We start from the raw sequence: 22,527 nt of genomic DNA, 5'->3' as shown, positions 1-22,527 counted from the left end.
TCAAAGTATCGAACAAGTCCAAGAACACCCGTCGAAAGAGAAACACTTAACATTTCAGGTCGATGACATTGTTCCCTTTCAGACTTTAGTTATGGCTTTGACTCTGAATGAAATTCCAGGTGATTTCTCCTGTTTATGTTTTGACCCTTATCTTGTAGGGATGTTGTTCTGAAGCTCCTGCAGTACGAAGCCTCCACCAATGTGGCAGATAACAAGGGTTGCTTTCCACTCCATTTGGCTGCTTGGAAGGGGGACATGGATATTGTGAAAATTCTAATCCACCATGGGCCATCCCATTCGCGAGTCAATGAGCAGGTGGGCTCTGCATGTTTGGTGCTTCCTGTTTTTTTTTCTTCATTCATTCTGTACACAAAATGCTTTATAATTCCCTGATTTTTATTATCTGATGGACATTAAATACTTGTGCTTGAATAAGGTTTATTCCCAAGTTTGAAACTCTGAAATACTGAAACTGATCGATTTTTAAGCAGTCATATTGAGGATCCATAGTCGAATTAAGTAAACTTTTGAAACCTGTGCAAAGAAAGTTATATAATTTCATCTTTCTTACTTGTTTCACTTCCTGCATCCTGTGGTACACAAGGTAGATTTCCATTTGCTCCCATATGGAGTTTTTTTTACCTGCAATAGGTTGAGGGGTGCCGCTGAGCAGGAGCGGCTTCTGCTCTTCCTGCCAGCCATTGGCATGCTGGAGGATATGCAACCTGTTTGGTCGCGTAATGAATGTACCTTCTTTGGCCCATCAAGTCCTGGGGTGGGACTTGAACGCAGAGGTTCTAGGATGCCACCTACTGCATCACAAGATTCTTTCTTACATTTGCTGTAAAATATGATCGCACCAGGAGGTTTGGTGCTACAGGTGTCATTTTGGGTCCTCACTGTATCTACATTCCTCGGTGCAAGTGACACTGGATGTTATTTTGAATGGAATGGTGTGGATTCTGGGAGTATGTCCTGGAAGCATGCAGAGAGGGAAGACAGTAACATCAGGCAGCTTGTGATCCAGATGTGACTCTAGTGTTTCCCTACCTTGGTCGTTAGTTCCCTCCTTTAAGATGCTTCTTAAAATCTATTTCTTTGACCAAGTTTGTGAACATCTGCGATAAGATATCTTTAAGTGGCTTGGTGCTGAATTTTGTTTTATAACTTCCCTGTGATACACCTTGGGATATATTATTACATTGGAGGTATAAATACAGTTTTGTTAAAGTTGACATCTTGTTGTTTGCCATCCATTGTTTTGTAAAAAAGGTGACTGACGCTGTATGCAGAAAAAGGAATACATTGCGTCCTCTTTATTCAGAATGAGTGAGGCAGAATGTAGCGTTGGTGGATTGCAGGGTGTCATTAACTGCACAGCTGTCACTCTGCACAAGCTGCATGTCAATTCAGAGACATACTGCGACCACAAAGTGTTCCATTCCTTCACTGTCCAGCTGCTGTGTGACTCCTCAGTGATTCATGTAGCTGAGTGCCTTATGCCCTGGCAGCAATCTCGACGCCTATATTCTCGGCCGGTGTGCTAAACCGTCAGCATTTGAGTCACCTCGAGAAACCACAGTGTGAGTACAGACTTACAAAGGCTATCCACCTGAATCGTGACTCGGGGGCAGAGCGTGCGTAATGACAAGAATCCTGCTGCCACACGACTCATCATCGAGCAGAAGCTTGGGGTATGAAACATTAGCTTTGCTGCAGTGATCTATTGAGCAAGGTTTGTTGTGGCCTGTAGCAATCTACACAAGCTCTTTATTAACTACACGATGAGGAGGAGGAAGATGCGAGGCATCCAACACATCCCCTGTCTGGCCAATCTTTGTGGGATTGGCTCACCTGATTTCACTGCTAGTAAATGCAATTTCAATTTCCTGTTCAACAAACTCTCCCACACCTCCTATAAAGAAAATATTCGGAAATAGCCTCATCAGTCAAACCATCCATTGACGCACAAACCCATCATTGTCTTGCTGCCTGTCCCCCGTTGTGTCCTTTCACTGTCCCAGGACTCCTACACAGTGCTCATCCTTCCAATGGCTGCTGTACTGCTGGTGTAAGACTGCTGACTTTCACTGTAGTCCTTCCAGGAGAACCCCTTTCACCTCCTGGCTTAGAAGGCCTGGCTTTGGACTGCACCAGTTTCTCATAGGTAGCAGCAGTCATTGTTGGTGGGCAAGTGACAGGGGCACTGTTGGGACGGCAGTTGTGGAAGGAGGAAAGCTGTCAACCTGAAAGAGATTAATGCTTCATGGACCATTAGCATTGTGGCTTTATTTCAGAGCTTGTTAGCTTCTTGTTCTTGAAGGGCTGTTGTTGGAAGCAATGGTCATTAATTGGAAGCACACTTATTTATTTGCTTATTACTTTGGAAAGTCAAACAAGACCAAGACATAGCTGGAGCTATTCTCTCATTACTCAGTCGTCATCTTTCCTCTGACTGACATCACTGTGGCATAGCTCCTTACATGATGTAGGGATGCTGGCGTTGGACTGGGGTAAACACAGCAAGACGTCTCACAACACCTTCCCCACACCTGACGAAGGGACACCGTTTCCGAAAGCTTATGGAATTACTATCAAATAAACTGGTTGGACTCTAATCTGGTGTTGTGAGACTTACTGCATAGCCCCTTACACACAGACTCAGCAGTTATTACTGGAGATAACCCTAGACTTTGAGTGGCTTCCCCAGGACACAGACCCCTCAGCAATCTGAGAAATGTGCTGCTGGGCAGCTTGCTGGACAGCTGTGAGACCCTGTAAGCCCCCGTGGGCACCAGTATTCACAGCCATTCTGTTGGCATTCTAAGCCTGTGTGACCACAAGCTGAGTAGTTGTGACTCCCACCTCAGAGCTCGGGTGTTGGGTGGTCTCTGCCCGTGTTGCTCTGGAAGCTGAGACATCCACACCAGACGCCACCTCACGGGTTTTCTCATGGAACTGCCCACCATTGCCGAGCTCTGCCCAAAGCCCCATGCCTGGGTGGAGTGAAACCCTCTATGCTACTGGACAGTGACCGCAGGCTTTCAGGCAGGCCTGCCAGTGACCGAGCTTTTCTCATGAATCCCTTTCAACCATTTTCCTGTTGGCTGTCCCATCAAAGTCCTCACTGGATTCTTCCACAGCAAAAGTCACATGACCCCCACCCTCTGGTGATCTGGCACTATTTTTTGTTTTATTCATTTGTGGAACATGGGCATCGCTGGCTGGCTGTCATTGTCCTTGTTTAGAGGGCAGTTGAAAGTCAACGACATTGCTGTGGCTCTGGGGTCACCTGTAGACCAGGCCAGGTAAGGACGGCAGATTTCCTTCTCTAAAGGACATTAGTGAACCAAATGGGTTTTTCTGACAATTAACAATGGATTCATGGTCATCAGGAGATTCTTAATTCTAGATAGATTTTATTGAATTCAAATTCCACTAGCTGCTGTGGTGTGATTCGAACCTGAGTCCCCAGAACATTAGCTGAGTTTCTGGATTAAAAGTCGAGTGATAATACCACGAGGCCATCGCCTCTCCCTGGGTGCAGGTCATTGTTGCCTAGTGCCTCTCTGTGTGTCTTTTCTGCCCTGTAAAGTGCGCCTCGTGTTAGTCCCTGAGTTAGTGACTGTGAAGGTGAGAGGAAAGATGCTATTTCATCATCATCATTAGTCTCTTCTTCCTTTTGAACTTTAGTCCTGTGCCACTCCTCAGCCGGATTGTGGTTCCTGAGCATCTTGAAAGGAGAAGGACGCTAGGGTAGGGTTGCAGTGAGGGTTGGGTAATCTTGGGAGGGGGGAGAACCAAGACCTGCTTGAACTATCTGCAGCTTGTAAATCAAAAGAGATGGTGGGACGAGGGAGAATTAGGTGAGTGTAACATCATCTTTGATGCATTCAGCCCCATGGTTTTCCATAGCTTCAGTCATGGTTGCTCCAAGCATGGTGGATACTTGTCCCTTCCATCAGGATAACACCAATGCAGCTCTGCTTTGTCTCCGTCAGCCAGCTCCGATTGCCTCTTGTTATGCACCAACTTGTCATACAAGGGAGAGGCAAAGGTGCCTAAGGATTTTGCTGATGTGTTTGTCATGGTTGAATAGTGGGCAGTGAGGTCAACCTATAAAATACGGGTGTGAGACTTGCAGCAGTCAGAGGGTGAGATGAAGTATGAGTAAGTTATTTGACAAATGAGGGAGTGTGGTGCATTGAGCAGCGTGTAAGGGCTAGTGATCCACTTGGTGGGATATGGCATTTGAAGAATTCACTGACTTTGACCTTGCGTTGCAATCTTCTTGCGACAATGTACCCAGGTCCTTTGTCTATCGTGCCCACTACCTTTGCAGTATCTCATGGACACCTAGTTCCCTGTGAATCGAGGGCTCCCATCCTCTCATATTAAGATTTTGGGTGCTGTGTTGGACAGCCTTGGTGCCCACTTTCTGCTCTTCTGCAACACTGCTGTGTCTTTCCTAAGTCAATCACATTGACTTCCAACACCACCTCCAGCAAAGTGTGCTTTCCGTTTGAGAGCTGAAGGTTGTCTTTAAGAGCTGCAGGCTAGCCTGAAATTCAGTCTCGCCTTTCATGATGTTGCACCCTGCATAGGAGAGCAGCCATGCTACAACGCGTCTGCCACTGGCATGTAAGCCAGTGGGCAGCAGGAAGTTTGCATCATGCCTTCATTGGAAAGAAGGGGCTCAAGTTAATTGTGCATCACAATCTCTGTGTCTGCTTTTGCGACCTCTTCGAATTTTCCCACCATGGAGTTCAAATCTTAGTTATTTTATTAGTTGCAATTCTGTTTTATGTCCCTGAAATGTGCTGAATTTATATTTTTTTTTAGTTGAAGATTGTTCAATCCACCCTGTACATCCTGTCTCCGGAAAATGCTCGCAGAGCATTAATACCCTGCATATTAAATTTAGTCTACAGGTCCGGGACTCAGTAGAGTTCATTAATTGCCTGTTTGATTGATTTATGCCAGTTTAAACTACTCGTGCTCCCTGCTGGAGCTTTAGTGGCTGTGAGTCATGAATGAACCTCCATCTGCTGTTCCGGGTCCATGCGCTGCCTGGGATGGTTTTTGGGCTTCACTTGGTTTCTGACTGTTGAAATACTATCACTGGTGACACAAGGAAGCAAATATAATAAATCTCTTTGAATCTTCCTATTTCAGTAATCATAACCAGAGCTAACTCCTGCAAATTATTTCCACTTTGTTTTTTTTCTCTTTTTGACTTCTATTCATTTTACAGTTATGCAGTTATCGTTCTGACTCACGTCCCATTTTATTCCCCACCTGGCTGGCATTGTTCCTTTTCTTTTTCCTAGTCTCCATCTGTCCTTATGCTGCTTCATTTTTCATTGTCTTTTCCTCTTCTCTGTCACCTGCTTCACCACCTCCCCCCGACCCCGAGTCTTGGTTAGTTATCATGCTGCAGAAATGTACCAAAGATATAATTATGTGCTGAAATGATTTTCAAGGCTGATTTCCCTTCACCAAAACTAACTTACTTTTTATTTATTTACAATGGCTTGCTATACTCCAGGCAGGTACTTTCCAGTACACAGTATTCATCCCTCGTATGCTGACTGGGACATTCCACAGTATATCATGAAAAATCATAGAAACCCCTACAGTGCAGAAGGAGGCTATTCAGCCCATCAAGTCTGAATACAATCCCACCCAGACCCTATCCTCATAACCCCACATATTTACCTTGTTCATCCCCTGGTAGTAGGGTTAATTTAGCATGATTAATCAACCTAACCTGCACGTCTTTGGACTGTGGGAGGAAACCGGAGCGCCCGGAGGAAACCCACGCAGACAAGGGGGGAATGTGCAAACTCCACACAGATAGTGACCTGAGGCCGGAATTGAACCTGGGTCCTTGGCGCTGTGAGGCAGCAGTGCTAACCACTGTGCTATTGTACCGTCACAAAACATTATGTTTCTGTAGAACTCCCTGATTGGTCAACCTTGTATCCAGGAAGTGGGAGCAGCAGCACGCGTGGTTGCCAGGGAGCCCTGTGCTCCCACTTCCTGGATATGCAGTTTCGAATCAGGCAGGTGGGTGCTTTAACCGTTTAATGGTCAACCAAGCAGGCCTCAATTAGGGAGCTTATACTCCAGCAGGTCCATCTCATGGAACTTGGTGAAGTCACTACATGTGGGATAGGGTTTCCACATCACTATGTACAGAAGATAAGACATGCATCTATGTAATGTCCCATCACACAGCAACGTTCCACAGTACGTTCTATGTCTTTAATTAATTTGAAGGTTTTATATCGGCGACTATGGTAGCCATTACCTTGACAACATGATCACAGACAAAGTAATGTGGCGAATGAGCATTTGATCCATTGTTAGAGTTGTTAGGTGAGGGAGCAGTGTTGGCCAGGGCAAGACATAGCCTTTTCCTTCACAGCAACTCAGCAAGACACCTTCAGACTCAACTCCCCTCCAAACTTATCTGTCCCCACCTTGCCACAACCCACCCCTCAAGCCCTCTATACAATCTGACCCCTCGCTATCCAAACTGGCCCAATCAGAGGGAGGTTAGGGTTTGTCCACTATGAGCTGCCCCTCCCTCACCTTTCAAATCCTACCTACTTACTGTCTTCCCTGGCCTATTGCATCTTTAAACTCATTCTAGCAGCTAGTGCCATAAAAAAGGGGTTGTATTCTCTTTTGCCGTGATTCTTTTGGATCAGGGACCAACTGCACTGTCTGAATCTCATCTGTCCTGAATTAGGGTGGTCAGGCGAGACAGACATAGAAATGTAGTGGAGGTTAGTGGGTGGAGTAGCAACTCAGTGCTGTTTGAACCCACAACCCCTCTCTCAGAGCAAACAAAGGCTACCAAGAAAGTAAAAGATTTATGAGATGCACCTGCTTTTTAGCAGGCTCTAGATGAAGGATGGTATTGCGTGCCATGTTCAAATTACAAATTTAGATTGATGCTTTTTTGTTCAAAGCTTTGGTCAAATCCCTAAAGGCCGTTCCTTCTCATGCAAGTCTTTGTTATTTGGAGGACAGGTCATGTGTTGGTTGTCAAACCTTACCTCTGGCTTGATAGCAAGGTTGTACACAAAGGAAATATTCCAGTAAAAATAAACATAGTTATCAATTTTTCTTCTTGACCATAGGCTTGTCATATTGTGTGATTCTGTTTCTAGAAAAAATAATGCAATTGCCTGAGCAGCAAAAAAACCTTGCTTTTGACCTGCAATTCATAACTCTGGTATTGGAATATCTCTTCGAGGCACGATTATGTCTGATATCTCTGTCTGTCCTTAAAGTCATACATTAGTAAACTCAATTTGAGAATGACACCAAGGTCTCAGAAACTGCTGTTACAATCCATGTAGAGACTTACAAGTTTTAAAAGAGATTTGAATTCCCAGTGACTAACTCAAATTATCTCAACAGGATTTCACATTTTAAGACTTTTACTGTAATAAACAAACTCAAATCAACCTCAACTAACATTACTTATTAAGCAGCTAATATGCTAAACTACAGAAATGATACCCTCCCTCTCAAGTCCCTAACACCACTGAAAATCCACACCTCATTTATGCATCACACAGAATTGTAGTCTTTACAGGAAACAGTCCAAGTTACTTCCAACTTCTAACAGGTTTGTTTCTCTCAGTTCTGCTGAGTCGTAACATCTTTGGGGTATGTCAAAGTTTTTTCCTTCCGTCTTTCTGAGAATCCTGGAATTGACTTCCAGCAGCAAGGCCCACTCTAGCGATGACTCCTCCTAGCCATGCCAGGGCAAATATTCCAGTTTCTCAACATCTCCTGTCCCTTTGGCTGGAAAATAAGTTCCCACCAGCCTGGGAGCTAATGAAAACAGTTTTTTTCCTCTACTAGCCACAGCAGCTGTTACTTCCTGCCTGTCTCCTTCACACACTCTCTTTTGCCATATTGTTTGAATCCATAAGCCTTCCCTTTTGTCTCCAGGTGTTAAAGATTTGCACCTCCCTTTCAAAAGGGCTTCACTTGGGTCCCTGACTCTACTTGGCAACCGGGTCACATGGGCTTTTCACCAACAAAACTAATCGATCATATGTCCGTCTCCAGTACTCTACTTTATCTTGAGTTAAAGGAGGCAGTTTAATGCATAGCCAACCTTGTACTCATAACATTCCATATTGGCCATTAATGAAAGATAAGCTCACTCATTTAATTTCCTCTCCCATCCTAAATGTGCAGAAAGGTTAGGAGTTGAAAAATGTGGTGTTTTGTTTGTTCATGATGCTAACTTTTCTTTTTGCTTGGATGCAACGCCAAAGTTTTAACTGAGATTTGTTAAGTGTCTTTGCTTCAACTGACTTGATTTACTAAGCAGGCAGGCAGTGAAATTTGATGAGTGATTTCCTTTCATCATCCTTTGGCTTTCTTTCAAAAACAAGGCTACCAGAAACTGCGAGCAGGCTGGCCCATGTGTTGGGGAAAATACGCTGCACTTGAACATTCTGTACTTCTCACTTCAATAGCTTAAAAAAAACCTTAACAGATTCTCATCAGACTCGAGAAGCAGGCTTTACTCATCACAGGGTTGGTGAAGGGAGATGGAAGTCATAACTTGCACGTGCTTTATTTTCCTCCTGGATTTGAGGCGCGCTCACCAATTAGTTTGGAGACCTAATTGCAGTTTTAATCCAATCACATGTTTAACCAACACATGACTGTGTTTCAGACACTTGGCTCATAACAAAGAGTCACATTTGTATCACATCAGAAATGCTTTTGAGCGCTGATGTTTGTTGTACCGTCCTTTACCAAACTAATTTGTGATTCCTAAACATTAGTGGTGCTGCAAATTCAGCACGAAAATGTGAGCCTCGTGTAATTAATGAATCCACGTTGATCCCCACTCACCCAGTTTAGAGAAATGGAAACGGTCTGCCAATAGCAGCCTAATGACAGCTGTTCTGTATCATGGAAATGCCTTTATTAATACTGTGACCCAAAATAGAAGCTCGTCAGCTTCTTTGATCTGTCAACTGAATTATCTCTAATGGGGAAGTGTTGAATTCAGAAACGCCAATCAGTTAAACTGCAGATAATTCGAATAAAATAATTCTAAATAATTAAATAATGTTAAGACATGGTGAATTTGATGAATGAGTGGCACAGTGGTTAGCATTGCTGCCTCGCAGCGCCAGGTCTCAGGTTTGATTCCTGGCTTGGGTTACTGTCTGTGTGGAGTCTGCACATGCTCCCCGTGTCTGCCTGGGTTTCCTCCGGGTGTTCTGGTTTTCCTCCCACAATCCAAAAGATGTGCAGGTTAGGTGCATTGGCCGTGCTAAATTCTCCATCAGTTTATCCAAACAGGCACCAGAGTGTGGGATTTTCACAGTAACTTCGTTGCAGTGTTGATGCAAGCCTACTTGTGACATTAATAAAATTAACTTTTAAATAAAATTTACATAGGTTCTGTTCAAATATAGTCGTATGGACATATGTAAAGTAAAAGTAAAGGCTGGTAGCTCCATGAATCGGATCTTACAGCCTCATGGACCTGTTCCTGCACGAGACAAAAAAATACAAGTAGAACATTGTGACCAATTTCAGTAACATCCTTGGAAAATCCTTCATGATTGCCTTAGGTAGTGGCTGTCCAATCTCCTGAAAGGATAGGGGCAGACTGGGGTGCCACAACAAATAAGTAGGTCAGGTATGATTTAGCAATGACTCCGGGATAACCTATCAATTCACATATTCCACTTTCAGATGGAGAACGATGATATACAACCACTTGCTTATTGTTGTTTCATGCTCGAGTCCAGTAATTTTTTTGGGTTTTGTTTTTATCAAGTGCCTGACGTAAGACATTGAAATATCTCAGGAGTTTTAAATTCCTCATGTCTCTCCAATAGACAGTCTCTGTATCAGGGTTGGTCGATATGTGACTGCAGACCCAAAGCAATGAAGTTGACTCCTTAACTGCCCTCAAAAGTTCAAGGTGAGAGGGGGAAACTTGGGAGATGTGTCGGGGATGTTTTTCACGCAGAGAGTGGTGGGTGCTTGGAACGCGCTGCCAGAGGAGGTGGTGGAAGCAGGTGCAGGAGCAATATTTAAGAGGTGTCTGGATGGGTACATGAATAGGAAGGGATCAGAGGGATACAAATTGAGTAAAGGCAGAGGTGTTTTAGTTTAATTAGGGTATCATGATCAACATCGGTTTGGAGGGCTGAAGGGCCTGTTCCTGTGCAGTACATTTCTACGTCTTTGTTCAAAAATGTTTCAACTAGACATTTGGTCATTAGATATTGCTTAAGCAATTTAGTATAAGAAGAAAATCGGTGGACCATCTGGCATTGGCCTAGATTGAGACATGAATACAACCAGCTGAGTCACCCCTTAAAAGTTCTTTTTCAATGACATTTTGGGATGCACATTGAGAGCTGTCTCACAGACAAGTAACAGCCTGACATAGTCCCACTCAAGGAAAGGTATTATTTGAACAACCTTCCGGACTCGCCTATCACCATACCTTTCCCACCAACAGGACCAAGTCACCAGAGGTGGTGGCATGATGGTCCCTGGCTGGAAGGGGGTGGTCCAAGGAGGATGTAACGTTGATTACAAATTGCATTAGTTTCAAAGCATCAGGTTAATCAGGAGTGAGAAAATCTCCTGCTGAAACCACTGGCCCGTTCCAGGCTCACGGGCATTGTAACTTGAGGCAGGGGCAGGGAGATACACAAAGATTCACTGGGGAAACCCTCCCCCTTCCCAGGGCAGTCTCTAGGTGAGGACTGCATGTCGATTATACAGGAAGTTCAAACTTCTTTTGGGCAATTTCCCTACAATTGGAACTATCTGAAAGTACAGTTTAAATTGCAAACTTCCGATAGTTCTGACTGCCTTACGTCGATAGTTACCCAGAAGAAGTTAGAAGGATTAAAGCCGAACTCCTGACTAAGTATAGTACTCCCCCACCGCACTCTCCTGAATACCATCACGCCCCTGACCTCAACCATTTGACCACCACCCACCGACCAGCCAAACCCAATCACAATGGCCTCTGACGGCCCCCCTTCCCAAATAACTGACTGTGCCCCTGACTGACCCACCACTGACTGTCCACCCACCTGTGACCGAGCAGCCTCTTCCCTCACCGCTGAATGACCAAGCACCCCCCAATGAGTTTTCGACACTCGACCAATTCTCAACATGACCAGCCACCACCCTCCAATTCAACCCATTTACCTGACAAACCTACCTTCCCCCTGGATCCTTAAACTGGCTGGACCTTTAAACTTACCCGCTTTCAGAAACATTCAGTAGAAATCCTACTTAATGTTGAGATGGTGCCAGCTAATCCAACAGCACTATTTTCAGAAGAGTAGGAAAGCCTGGGCCAGAATTTTCTGGCCATTCACGGCCCACGACTGCTGCAAGTGAGGACGGAGAATTCGCCGCTGAACCAAATCTCCATCCACGGCAGAGGGACTGGAGAATCCTAGAAAATTCTGCCCTGGTGTCCTGGCAACATTTTCCTCTGTCTAACTGCGAAGCAGCCTCTTGCACATGTAATAAGTAATTACATGTGAAAGAGCACTATACTTCAGCACAGTGGTTAGCACTGCTGCCTCACAGCGCCAGAGACCTGGGTTTGATTCCTGGCTTGGCTCAGAGTCTGCACATTCTCCCTGTGTCTGTGTAGGTTTCCTCCCACAGTCTGAAAGACGTACAAGTTAGGTGCATTGGCCATGCTAAATTCTCCTTCGGTGTACCCAACCAGGTGCCGGAGTGTGGCGTTTAGGGGATTTTCATAGTAACTTCATTGCAATGTAAGTCTACTTGTGACACTAATAAATAAACTTTAACTTTAAAGTTTTTAAAACTTTAAATGTATTGCAATATCTTTCAGAGACATGATGGTGCTGTACAAATGCAAGTTGGCATCTGTGTTTCCCCTCACTGAAACATCACAATATCTCATCGTTTCCAGGCATTAGAACAAAACTAAAAATTCTGAAGTAAAATGGACATCATTTTTTTTATCCCATTTTGTTCGCACTCAGAAGGAATATTTAGAGCCATCCACACACACTGTCCAAGTCACACAGATGTGAAATCTAAAAGTAAGGCTAACGTCAAAGATCAGGAATGCAAGACTCTGTTCAACTGAACCAGAACACTGCCAGAAAATTGTGACTCTGCCAGAATCTGGGGGGAATTTGAAGCTGAATTTCTCTCTCTCCTCATCCAGTGTCAATATCCAAGCCTTCATCAGAAAATGACAGCCCCTGGGACATTGTAATAATAATGAGCTAATTAAAGTGTGGTGAGTGATCTCGGTGAAAAAGGAAACAAGAGAATGATCCCGAATCATATACAGAGGAATAGGGAACAGCCAATATGTGTAGAAAGAGCAGTGCTTCGACACGTATGAATATTCATGTAGATTGTTCTTGAAATACTCTAAGCTGAGGTCATAAATGGGTCCCAAGGAGAGAAGTACCAATGATGGTCAAGTTCACTTTCGAAATGTAAATTACAATTTGCAAATGGAGAGAAGCAAGCAGGATTTGTCAGCCTTCAGAATGACAATGCAGTAACTTGTCGTTTGTCAGGTCTCATTTTTCAGGATGTAAAACCGTAGCCAGTGTGGAATATGTGGAGCCATGCCGAAGGGTTTATGTTGCAGTACAAGCATGTGGGAATGCAAATCTATAATATAATTGCTAACAGTCAAAATCTGAGAGCATTTCTTTGCTCCAAAGAATATTGGCTGCATTAGTAATGAATTACAACCAGTGTTTTGAACCTCACCTAGGCTTGTACTCGTTAGAGTTTAGAAGAATGAGGGGAGATCTCATTGAGACGTATAAGATGATGAATGGGATGGATAGGATAGAGGTGGAGAGACTCTTCCCGCTCAAAAAAGACAGTAGGACTAGGGGGCACAGCCTCAAGATAAAGGGGAGGCGGTTTAGAACGGAGTTGAGGAGGAACTTCTTCACTCAAAGGGTGGTGAATCTCTGGAATTCTCTGCCCGTTGAAGTGGTGGAGGCTGCCTCGCTAAATATTTTTAAGAAGCGGGTTGATGGGTTCTTGATAAAAGAGGGGATTAAGGGTTATGGGGAGAGGGCGGGAAAGTGGAACTGAGCCACGACAGATCAGCCATGATCTTATTGAATGGCGGGGCAGGCTCGAAGGGCTAGATGGCCTGCTCCTGCTCCTATTTCTTATGTTCTTATGTTCTTTTTAGAACTGAGGTGAGGAGAAATTTCTTCACCCAGAGGGTGCTGAATGTGTGCAATTCACTACCACAGAATGTAGTTGAAGCCAAAACGTTGTCTGATTTCAAGAAGAAATTCGATATAGCTCTTGGGGCTAAAAGGATCAAGGGAAATGGAGGGGGGAGGGGAGCGGGGGATCAGGATATTGTTTTTGATGATCAGCCATGATCAAAATGAATGGCGGAGCAGGTGTGAAGGGCTGAATGGTTTCTATGTTTATTTATCATTAGCCAGCAAATCCCTTCGCTCACCAATATGGCACCATGAGATCGTTAAACAATTTGTTCCTTATCATGAAACAGTGAAGGACTGAGGTCCGTACATGAGCATTACAGGTTAGACTTTGCTAGTTGAATCTAAGAGAACTGACATTTCCAGAGTGGTGAGATTCAATCCAGATATTTGAGTCTAGATTTTCTTTTCCATTCCTGGGACCAACAGGTATTGATTTTTCTTAAAGAAGTGTTTTGAGGTTTTTATTAGTTTATTCCTGGGATATGGATGTCACTAGAAAGGGCCATTATTTGATGTTGGTGCCTAACTGCCCATTAGAAGGTGATGCTGACCTGTCTTAATGACTTGCTTGGGCCACTTCTGAGTTCACCATATTGATGTGGGCTTGGAGTCCCATATTGGCGAGACTGGGGATGATGGCAGGTCCCCTTCACTGAAGAACATGTGTGGGCCAAATGGGTTTTTACGTCAATTGGTTTGTTTTGTAATCACCATGCTGATACCAGCTTTTTATTCCAGATTTATTTAATGAACTGAATTTAAATTTCCTCACTGTCTTGGAACTCGTGTCATTGGGTAAACATCCGGGCCTTTGGATCAGCAGACCAGCAACATCACCACATACTCAAGTGATTTTTCAGGAAAAAAAAATTTAAAACCTAATTTTAGTTTAGGAGAAGAATACCATATGTAGTCAAGGAGTAATCAAAGTGTCACTTACGTACTTCAAATAAATGCATTTTCTGTTGTGCCACTGGACTACATGGTTTTATCATGTTTTCTTTTGTTTTAAATCCCAGTGTCCACATGTAACATATTTTGGCAATGCAAATTTGTGATACCAATTGTAGCATCATTGGTCACAGTTGGAGAGAGTTTCTATTCTGATTCTCCCAGCATAGATGCGATCCTGGATCTTCTGTGGGCACATGTTGCTGTAACTCCACACTCGCAGCAGTCTTAGCGCTGTCATATCTTTACTGGCTTGAAGATGTAACTACAATATGACAAGTTTATGTGGGCAACATGCACGGGTTAATGTGGCACAAGAATTATTAATGGAAATATATAAAAATAAAGATTTTAAAATAGGAGGTTGAACTCTGCATGCACACCTGGCCCAATTATTGCCCTCACCGTCTAACTCCACTTTACTTGAAGTCTGCACCTCGTCTTATCTCTGCGTTCAGGGCATGAGCACAACAATTAAGGCTGACAACTGCTGTGCAATGCTGAGCACGCATTGTCTTTCAGCTAAGACATTTAAATACCCCCTCAGGCAGACAGATGTAAAAGATTTCATGGAACATTTTTTTGAAGAAGAACGTGGGAGTTCTCCTCAGTGTCCTGCTCAACATTTATCCTTCATTAAACATTCCAGAAGCAGATTGTCTGGACATTATGATAATACATTGCTGCTTGTGGAACTTTGCTGTGTGCAAATTGGCTGCCATTTCTTACAGTACATCTATACTTCCCAGATACTTCACTAGCTTTAAAATGTTCTGTGGTCCTGAAAAGTAGTATATCATTTCAAGACTTTTTCGGGTGATCAACGAATATAACTAGAAAATATTAGCTGCTGAGTTGCTAACATTTTGTTTCCTTCTATACGTCAGGAAGGTTTAAATCTGAAGGATGTTATGTTAACTGTTGACCCTATTGAGGAAGCATCCTACATGTTGACAATGTGTTTAAAAGAATTCTGTCTCTGTCTGCACTTTGTCTAGAAATCTTTCCTTGTTAACTTTTTCCCTGAGGTCGATTTTTGTAACAAAAGCAACCAATGTTAGCATGTTCTACATATGGATCTACATACACATCGATTTGGTTAAATCATATCCAATTTGAGTTTAAGTATTTAGTCACTTATTTTATGGGAGTCAATGTTTTTGTACATCTCGTACACCTTGGGGAAAAGTTTTGCTACATAGAGTTGCTTACACAGGTAGATTGAGGACTGAACAAGCTTTATTTGGGCTCTGTCCCAAATAATGATATTGGTTTGGGTGTGGTCTGGAGAGGCCTGAATTCTGGTGTTTCTGCTGTTTGGGGTGCCCTTCATAAGCAGAGTGAGAGTTGCTCTGCTCGAAGGGAAAATTGTTTAAAGCGTGTTTCTGAGAACAAGTCCCAGATTGTCTGGTATTTCCCCAGTTCTGGCCAGAGGTCAAAGATCACTATTGATTGCAGAAGCTCCTCTCTCTCCAGCTGGCAGGCTCCACGTTGGTTCACTGAGGTTGTGAAACCGATTACATTTGCAGTGGTTTGTCCTGCTGTCCAGAATGACTGAAAATAATCTATTGAGAGACATTTTAATGAGACAATGCATTTCAAAGAAATGTACTTTGTTATCCTCATCCTTCCTTTACATTGTTCAAATGAATTGATGTATATGAAGAGATGAAGATAATGATGTGTACTGTTCAAAACATATCTTGTTTTATACCAGGATATGAGAATCTCTGAATTAATTTTTAACCATCTAAACTCCAGGAACAGATTGATTTTATGATAATGATATACAAATCCTTTCTGTGAACGTAATTCCATTGTAATTTTACATTATAATAGAGGAAGCTGGATAAACAAAGTGTTCATTCTCCATTAATATATCACCTTGCAGCCATCTGGTCAGTCCGTCTATGTTCGCGTGTTTTTCTCAAGATCGAGCTGACAATTATTCGGTGTTGTAAAACTAGAAAATTAATGCATTTGTGTTTTCCTACTTCATCCTGTTATTTAAGCCCTTTTAAGCCACTTCTTGTAGATCCTAATCTTTTGGCCCCTTTTTGCATTAGCCTGGACATTCCTGAAAAGATATGCATTTGCTACCTTTTCCTGAAACATTTGGGATCTAGCAACTGAAGCACAAGTTCTCAAACAAAAACAGAAAATGCTGGAAACTGTCAGCAGGTCTGACAGCATCTGTGGAGAGAGAATGCAGCCAAAATTTCAAGTCTAGGTTACCCTTCATCGAAGTTAAAGAGAAAGAAGATAGAACATAAATGTCTGTGTAGAGTTTGCACATTCCCCTCGTGTCTGCATGAGTTTCCTTCCACAGTCCAAAGATGTGTGGGTCAGGTTGATTGGCCATGCTAAAGTTGCCCCTTAGTGTCCTGAGGTGTGTAGGTTAGAGGGATTAGCAGGTAAATATGTAGAGATATGAGAGTAGGGCCTGTGTGGGATTGTGATCGGTACAGACTCAATGGGCCAAATGGCCTCTTTTTGCACTAAGGTTTTTATGGTTCTATGGTTCTAACAAAATTTATACTGTAAGGGAACAAGAGGTTGTAAGTGACCAAGATGTCATTGACAAAAGGACAGGGGAATGTAAATGGTGATGATAAAGGCTGAGTATGGTGCTAATAGCATCTATTAGAGATTGAGATGTGGCAGATGGTTGTAATGAGGTGGTGGGTGTGGGGTAGAAACAGAATTTAGAGATGGACAAATTAAACAATGGAAGATAATAAAATTTAAAATATATAATAACAATTTAATGTTTCGTTTACTTGCACATGTTGTACACACATACAGATCATGTTGGAGGGTGTCCTTTTCTACGCAATTTTGGCCTTTAAGCATACACCAGACAGTTCAGGGTCTGATTGCGATACTTATTATTGGTGTTCCTGGGCTTTTTTGAGGCCCAAGTCACTGGAATATAGTTGAAATGAAGCTGCCCAAGTTCTGACAGCCAGCGTGCCATTTTGGAAGATCAGGAAATCTGGCAGCGTAGACGCCGAGTCTGGACTCGCAGTGACAATGTAAAAGGGTGGGGGTGGAGGGTGCAATTTGACAGCGGCACAGTGGTTAGCACTGCTGCCTCACAGCGTCAGGGACCTGGGTTCAATTCTGGCCTCGGGTCGCTGTCTGTGTGGAGTTTGCACATTCTCCCTGTGTCTGCATGGGTTTCCTCTGGGTGCTCCGGATTCCCCTACAGTCCGAAGATGTGCGGGTTAGGTGGGTTGGTCATGCTAAATTGCCCTTTAATGTCAGGGAGATTAGCAGGGTAAGTACATGAGGTTACAGGAATAGGGCCTGGGTGGGGTTGTTAGTGGTGCAGGTTTGATGGGCCAGATGGCCTCCATCTGCACAGTATGGCTCAATGAGTAATCTTGAAAGTTTAGGAATGCTAAATCAATAAATTAATATTTCCAGAGCTGCTTCCAACAACCCCTTGAATTTATGCTGAACCGGATTGTTTCTCACCCTTTATTACACATGAGTAACGAGCTGATTTATCACCAAGGGGACTAAAATGTCTTCGGGAACCTGAAGCCGTCATTGAGCTCAGACTTGCATTGATTAATGAGACTCCTGCTTCCGGTGGGATTATTGAGGGCCTGAATCGAGTGTTTGCTCAAATGTTGCAGACCTGAGGCTGGCAGTAAGCTTGATTCTTGTCTTGGTGTTATCCATTCACACTGGAAACAAAGCTGCAGAGAGGTAGAAATCAACCCCTCCCCTCCTCCCACCCCCATATAACTTTCTGGATGGACTATTGTCCTTCTGCTTTTATCTGCATAGGATTATGAGTACATCAGCCTCATTTAATGTCATTTTCAGTACCTGGGGTTTAAAGTTTTTTAAACTTGAAGTTTATTCATTCACAAGTAAGGTTTCACTGCAACTGACCAGCATGTCTTTTGGACTGTGGGATGAAACCAGAGGAAATCTATGCAGATACAGGGAAAATGTGCAGACTCCACACACGTAGTGACCCAAGCCAGCTATCGAACCCGGGTCCCTGGTGCTGTGAAGTAATAGTGCTAACCACTGTGCTACCATGGCGCTGTTGAAGTACTAATGGAATTAATGATTTCTATAATGCAAGTATAGTAAATTGTTCCAAGTTTATTTTTGCAAAGGGGTGGTTTGATCCAGGAGTTTTTCTCTTCACGGGTTGCAGCAAACAAAATAAAAAAAGTGCATTCTTTCATGAATGGAAATCCTGGTTCTGTAATCTTGCTGGCAGAGACAGGCTATCACTGTAATACCAAAAGATATAGGAACAGAATTAGGCCATTCCAGTCATCGAGTCTGCTCTGCCATTCAATCATGGCTGATAAGTTTCTCAACCCATTCTCCTGCTTTTACCCCACAATCTTTGATCTCCTTACCAAGCAAGAACCTATCTATCTCTGTCTTTAAATACACACATTGACCTGGCCTCCACAGCCTTCTGTGGTAATGAATTCCACAGATTTATCAGTCTCTGGCTGAAGAAATGCCTCCTCAGCTCTGTTCTAAAAGGCCATCCCTTAGCTCTGGGGATTAAAGCTCCACTATTTCTTAAAGAAAAATGCACCTGATGAACTGAAATCCTGTGTGTGCACAGTTTGCCATGGGTAAGAATTGGAAGTTAATTTCCTTCACCGCCTGCCCCCGTTACTTTGTAGTTTGCAAATTAAGGTGGCACAGGTCCAGTTAAGTGCAGCATAGTCAAGAGGAGGGCTCCAATTTGTATTTAGAAAGGCCATGGCTTTAAAAATGGAAAAAGGACATTGAAATTATGCTTAAGTTTTAGCCATTTTACATGGTTGTAACTTGCAAGGAGAACAGTAGGTGTTAAACTCATTCAGAAGTCACATGGGAAAGTGAAAATCAGACGCTTTTTTAACTTAATGCTAACTTTATTTTAAAATGCAACATTATATATATATATCCATCTCCTTCCTAACCCTCACCCTGGGGACCAGGCCCCTCTTTGTATATGCTCAAGATTTTTAATAAATGTCCTCCATCTGTATGTTCTTTAACAGTGCAATTATGAATTATAAACATACTGCTAACAGACGTAACTGACTATATCAGAGTTTAAGTATCTGGATAGAGGAATATTACGATCAGGGTTTGAATAAATGCCTGCAGAAATGTTTGATAGGGAAGTCTAACCACGTGATGATATTGTGCCATTAAGAAATGTATTTGTCATGTTGCTCGTGCAGGAATTTGTTTTAGGAGTCAGTTCTGTTTATCAGTGTCACTTTGCCTGTAACCGGTTGATACTGTGGGAACATAATTAGTCCTAATTGCTAGAATGTTTGTTTGTTTTAATCTGGATTAACGCAGTTCTGTTATTTTAGTGTTTCTTCTGGGTTTTTCAGAGGAAGTTTGATAGGAAAAATCATGGGACTGGGCAGGACTGGGCTTGCATGGAGAAATGAGCTCAATTACTGCTTGTGATCTTTAGAGAGAGATGTCTTTCTTTGTGTCTCCTTTTCTCTCTGGTTTTGGAGTTTGGAATATGCCAGGAAAGAAGTCACTTTCTCTGGAGGTTGCTGTATGTGTGTTAGGAGACAAGTGCCTTCCTGTCCAGAGGAGTTAAAAGGCTGGAAATCGAGCATCCATGTGAGCCAATATTTTTTGTGTGCTAACTTATTCAGAAAAGCAATTTGTCAGTGGGGATATTGCTTAAATTGGAACTATAGAGATAGCTGTTAAAAATTATACCTTGTCATATTTAAGTATTTCAATTGGTAAAAGTTATGCTAATTCTTTTTGTTATATTCTAACTGTTATTAGATATAATTTGTTTTAATAAAAGCTTCCTCGTAGATCAATCAAATTATGCTTGGAGCAAAACACCTTATGCTCACCCGAATGCCAAAATCAAAAAATGATGGATTATAACCTAACCTCATAATATACTTTGGAGTTTTTGATCTGGTCCCAAATAACTGTCAGAGTTAGAAAAGTATCTGTAGAAACATTTGAGATCGAGGAATCTGACTATCAGGGTTCATAAGAACCTGGAGAAATATTTGATAGAAAAATCTGACTATCAGAGTTGGATAAATACCCGGAGAACTGTTTGTTAGAGGAAAATGACTATCCCACTTTGATAAGGGTGACAGTGGTTAGCACTGCTGCCTCACAGTGCCAGGGACCTGAGTTCAATTCCAGCCTCTACCTGTGCGGAGTTTGCACATCCTCCCCGTGTCTGCATGAGTTTCCTCCAGGTGCTCTGGTTTCTTCCCACACTCCAAAAATATGTGGCTTAGGTTGATTGGCCACGTTAAATTGACTGTTAATGTCAAAGGGAAAATCTGTGGGGCTATGGGAAAGGGCCCCGGTGGGATTGTTGTCAATGTGCAGATTTGATGGGCCGAACGCCCTCGTTCTGCACTGTAGGGATTCTATGGTTGAAGTATTTGGATAGAGGAATGTGACTGGTATTTTTTGGATGAAGTATTTTCTCAGATTGTTCTGGCCAATGGGTATGTCTATGTTCCAAGTAATGTGTGCGTGGATTAAAGCTGCATTTCACTTTTAAAAAAACATTTAAATTGTAGATCATTGGAATTGGTCATTTGAAACTAAGTTAACTGTCAAATAAAGTTTTGGCAAATAAAAAGGAAAACACTTGCCATTAACTTGGTAACAGAAGAAAAATGGAATGGAATCATTTTAACTTAGCGGGTGAAAATCAGGTGATTGATGACTGGACATTGGAAAACAGAATCCAGTGAGGTGTAAAATAAGGACCTGTTTTTTGACTGATAAAAGTTAGTCATCCCTGCTGACACTAAGGAACAAGAATTCTCCAAAGAGTCCTTCAGGTTGATGGCTTTGGAACAACTCTACTTCACACTCAGTAAATAAGGTCCACCTGGAGCCCTTAAAATATATTTTGAGAGAATAGAATCATAGAATTTCTATGGCGCAGAATGGGGTCATTTGGCCCATTGAGCCTGCACTGACTCTATGAAAGACTATCTTACCCAGGCGCTATCCCCGTAACCTCATGTATTTATCCTGGTAGTCTCTCTAGCCTACCATTTTGGGACATCTAAGGGGCAATTTTTAGCATGGCCAATCCACCTGACCTGCACATTTTTGGACTGTGGGAGGAAACTAGGGCACCTGGAGGAAACCCACGCAGGTATGGGGAGAATGTGAAAACTCCACGTAGACAGTCACCCAAGGCCAGAATCGAATCTGGGTCACTGGTGCCGTGAGGCGTAAGTGCTAACCATTGTGTCACCATGCCACCCTTAAATGTCATGTTGGTGGGATCTGAGCCCATGTCCCCTGCCTATTAGCTTGGCCTCTGCATTACTAGTTCAGCTACATTACCACTATGCCACAATCATTCCATCAATGTGTTAAATAGGTAAAGGGCATGGGTGACCTCTAAAGGTAAATGCCCAGCGGTTACAGTGCCAGCCCTGGGAGTTTGCTATCCACTTATTAAGTGAATTAATGTCACTAAGTGAATATTTGCTACATCTGAGAATCTTGAGTTTAAATATTTTTGATGGAAGGCTAAATCTTGCTCAAAGGGAATTGACTTTGAGGTGCTGAGAGCAAACAAAAAGATTAAAATATTTATGGGGGATGAATATGCATTCCAATATGTTTAGGACTCGTATGAGTACAAGCCACAGTGAACTGTTCAAAAGGGATTCGAAGGCTCCTTGCAGCAGAACTGAGGGCAATTAGTTCTCAAACTCCCTTAATCTTTCACCCTGACATTCAATCCAATAAAATCAATGTCACCAATGGAAAACACTCATTGCACTGCTATTTTTAACAGTATTATGAGTTCTTCATGTAATATTGCTATTTTGTGTTAAATTCTTGCTGGTAGTTATTGGATGGTATAATTAGTAATTAGTAGTATTACAATTCTCTTCCTGCAACTTGTGGCGCATTAACACAGACTTTCCTCTGTTTCCATTACTGGTAATTCCTGGAACAGGTAGTTAGTCTGTTGCCAGAGGCTTCGAGCTTGAAGAGTGCCACTCCACATTAATCATGGCTGACCAGGAGTCTCTCCCAATCTTACTGCCACTCACTGGCATGTTTCAAAGTATGGCTGGCACTCGGCCTGTTTGGCCATGTTACAAATGCACCTTCCTTGGCCATCGAGTCCTGGAGTGGAATTCGAACCCGGAGTTTCTGGCTCAGAGAGGCAGGGATGCTACCCACTGTGCCACAAGACCTCCATGTAATTAGTGGTATGCTGGGTATTAAAACAAAATGTTTCAGTTAAGGTACAAGCTAACATGGTGAA

At 42.8% G+C, this 22,527-nt stretch overlaps 1 protein-coding gene across 12 annotated transcripts in view; it reads left to right on the top strand.

Moving 5' to 3' along the window:
* anks1b (ankyrin repeat and sterile alpha motif domain containing 1B) overlaps positions 1-22,527 on the top strand; it is an 833,073-nt gene that overhangs the window by 289,266 nt on the left and 521,280 nt on the right. For all 12 annotated transcript variants that reach the window (XM_080207323.1, XM_080207312.1, XM_080207322.1 and 9 more), the window contains one exon: positions 159-315. In XM_080207323.1, the coding sequence (XP_080063449.1) occupies positions 159-315 (157 nt within the window). The remainder of the gene's footprint in view (positions 1-158; positions 316-22,527) is intronic.

This window comes from Carcharhinus amblyrhynchos, chromosome 19, assembly GCF_965287045.1.
Source record: "Carcharhinus amblyrhynchos chromosome 19, sCarAmb.v2.hapA, whole genome shotgun sequence".
Taxonomy (NCBI): domain Eukaryota; kingdom Metazoa; phylum Chordata; class Chondrichthyes; order Carcharhiniformes; family Carcharhinidae; genus Carcharhinus; species Carcharhinus amblyrhynchos.
Note: the sequence above shows the minus strand (reverse complement) of the source record. Positions and strands in the feature narration are given on the sequence as shown.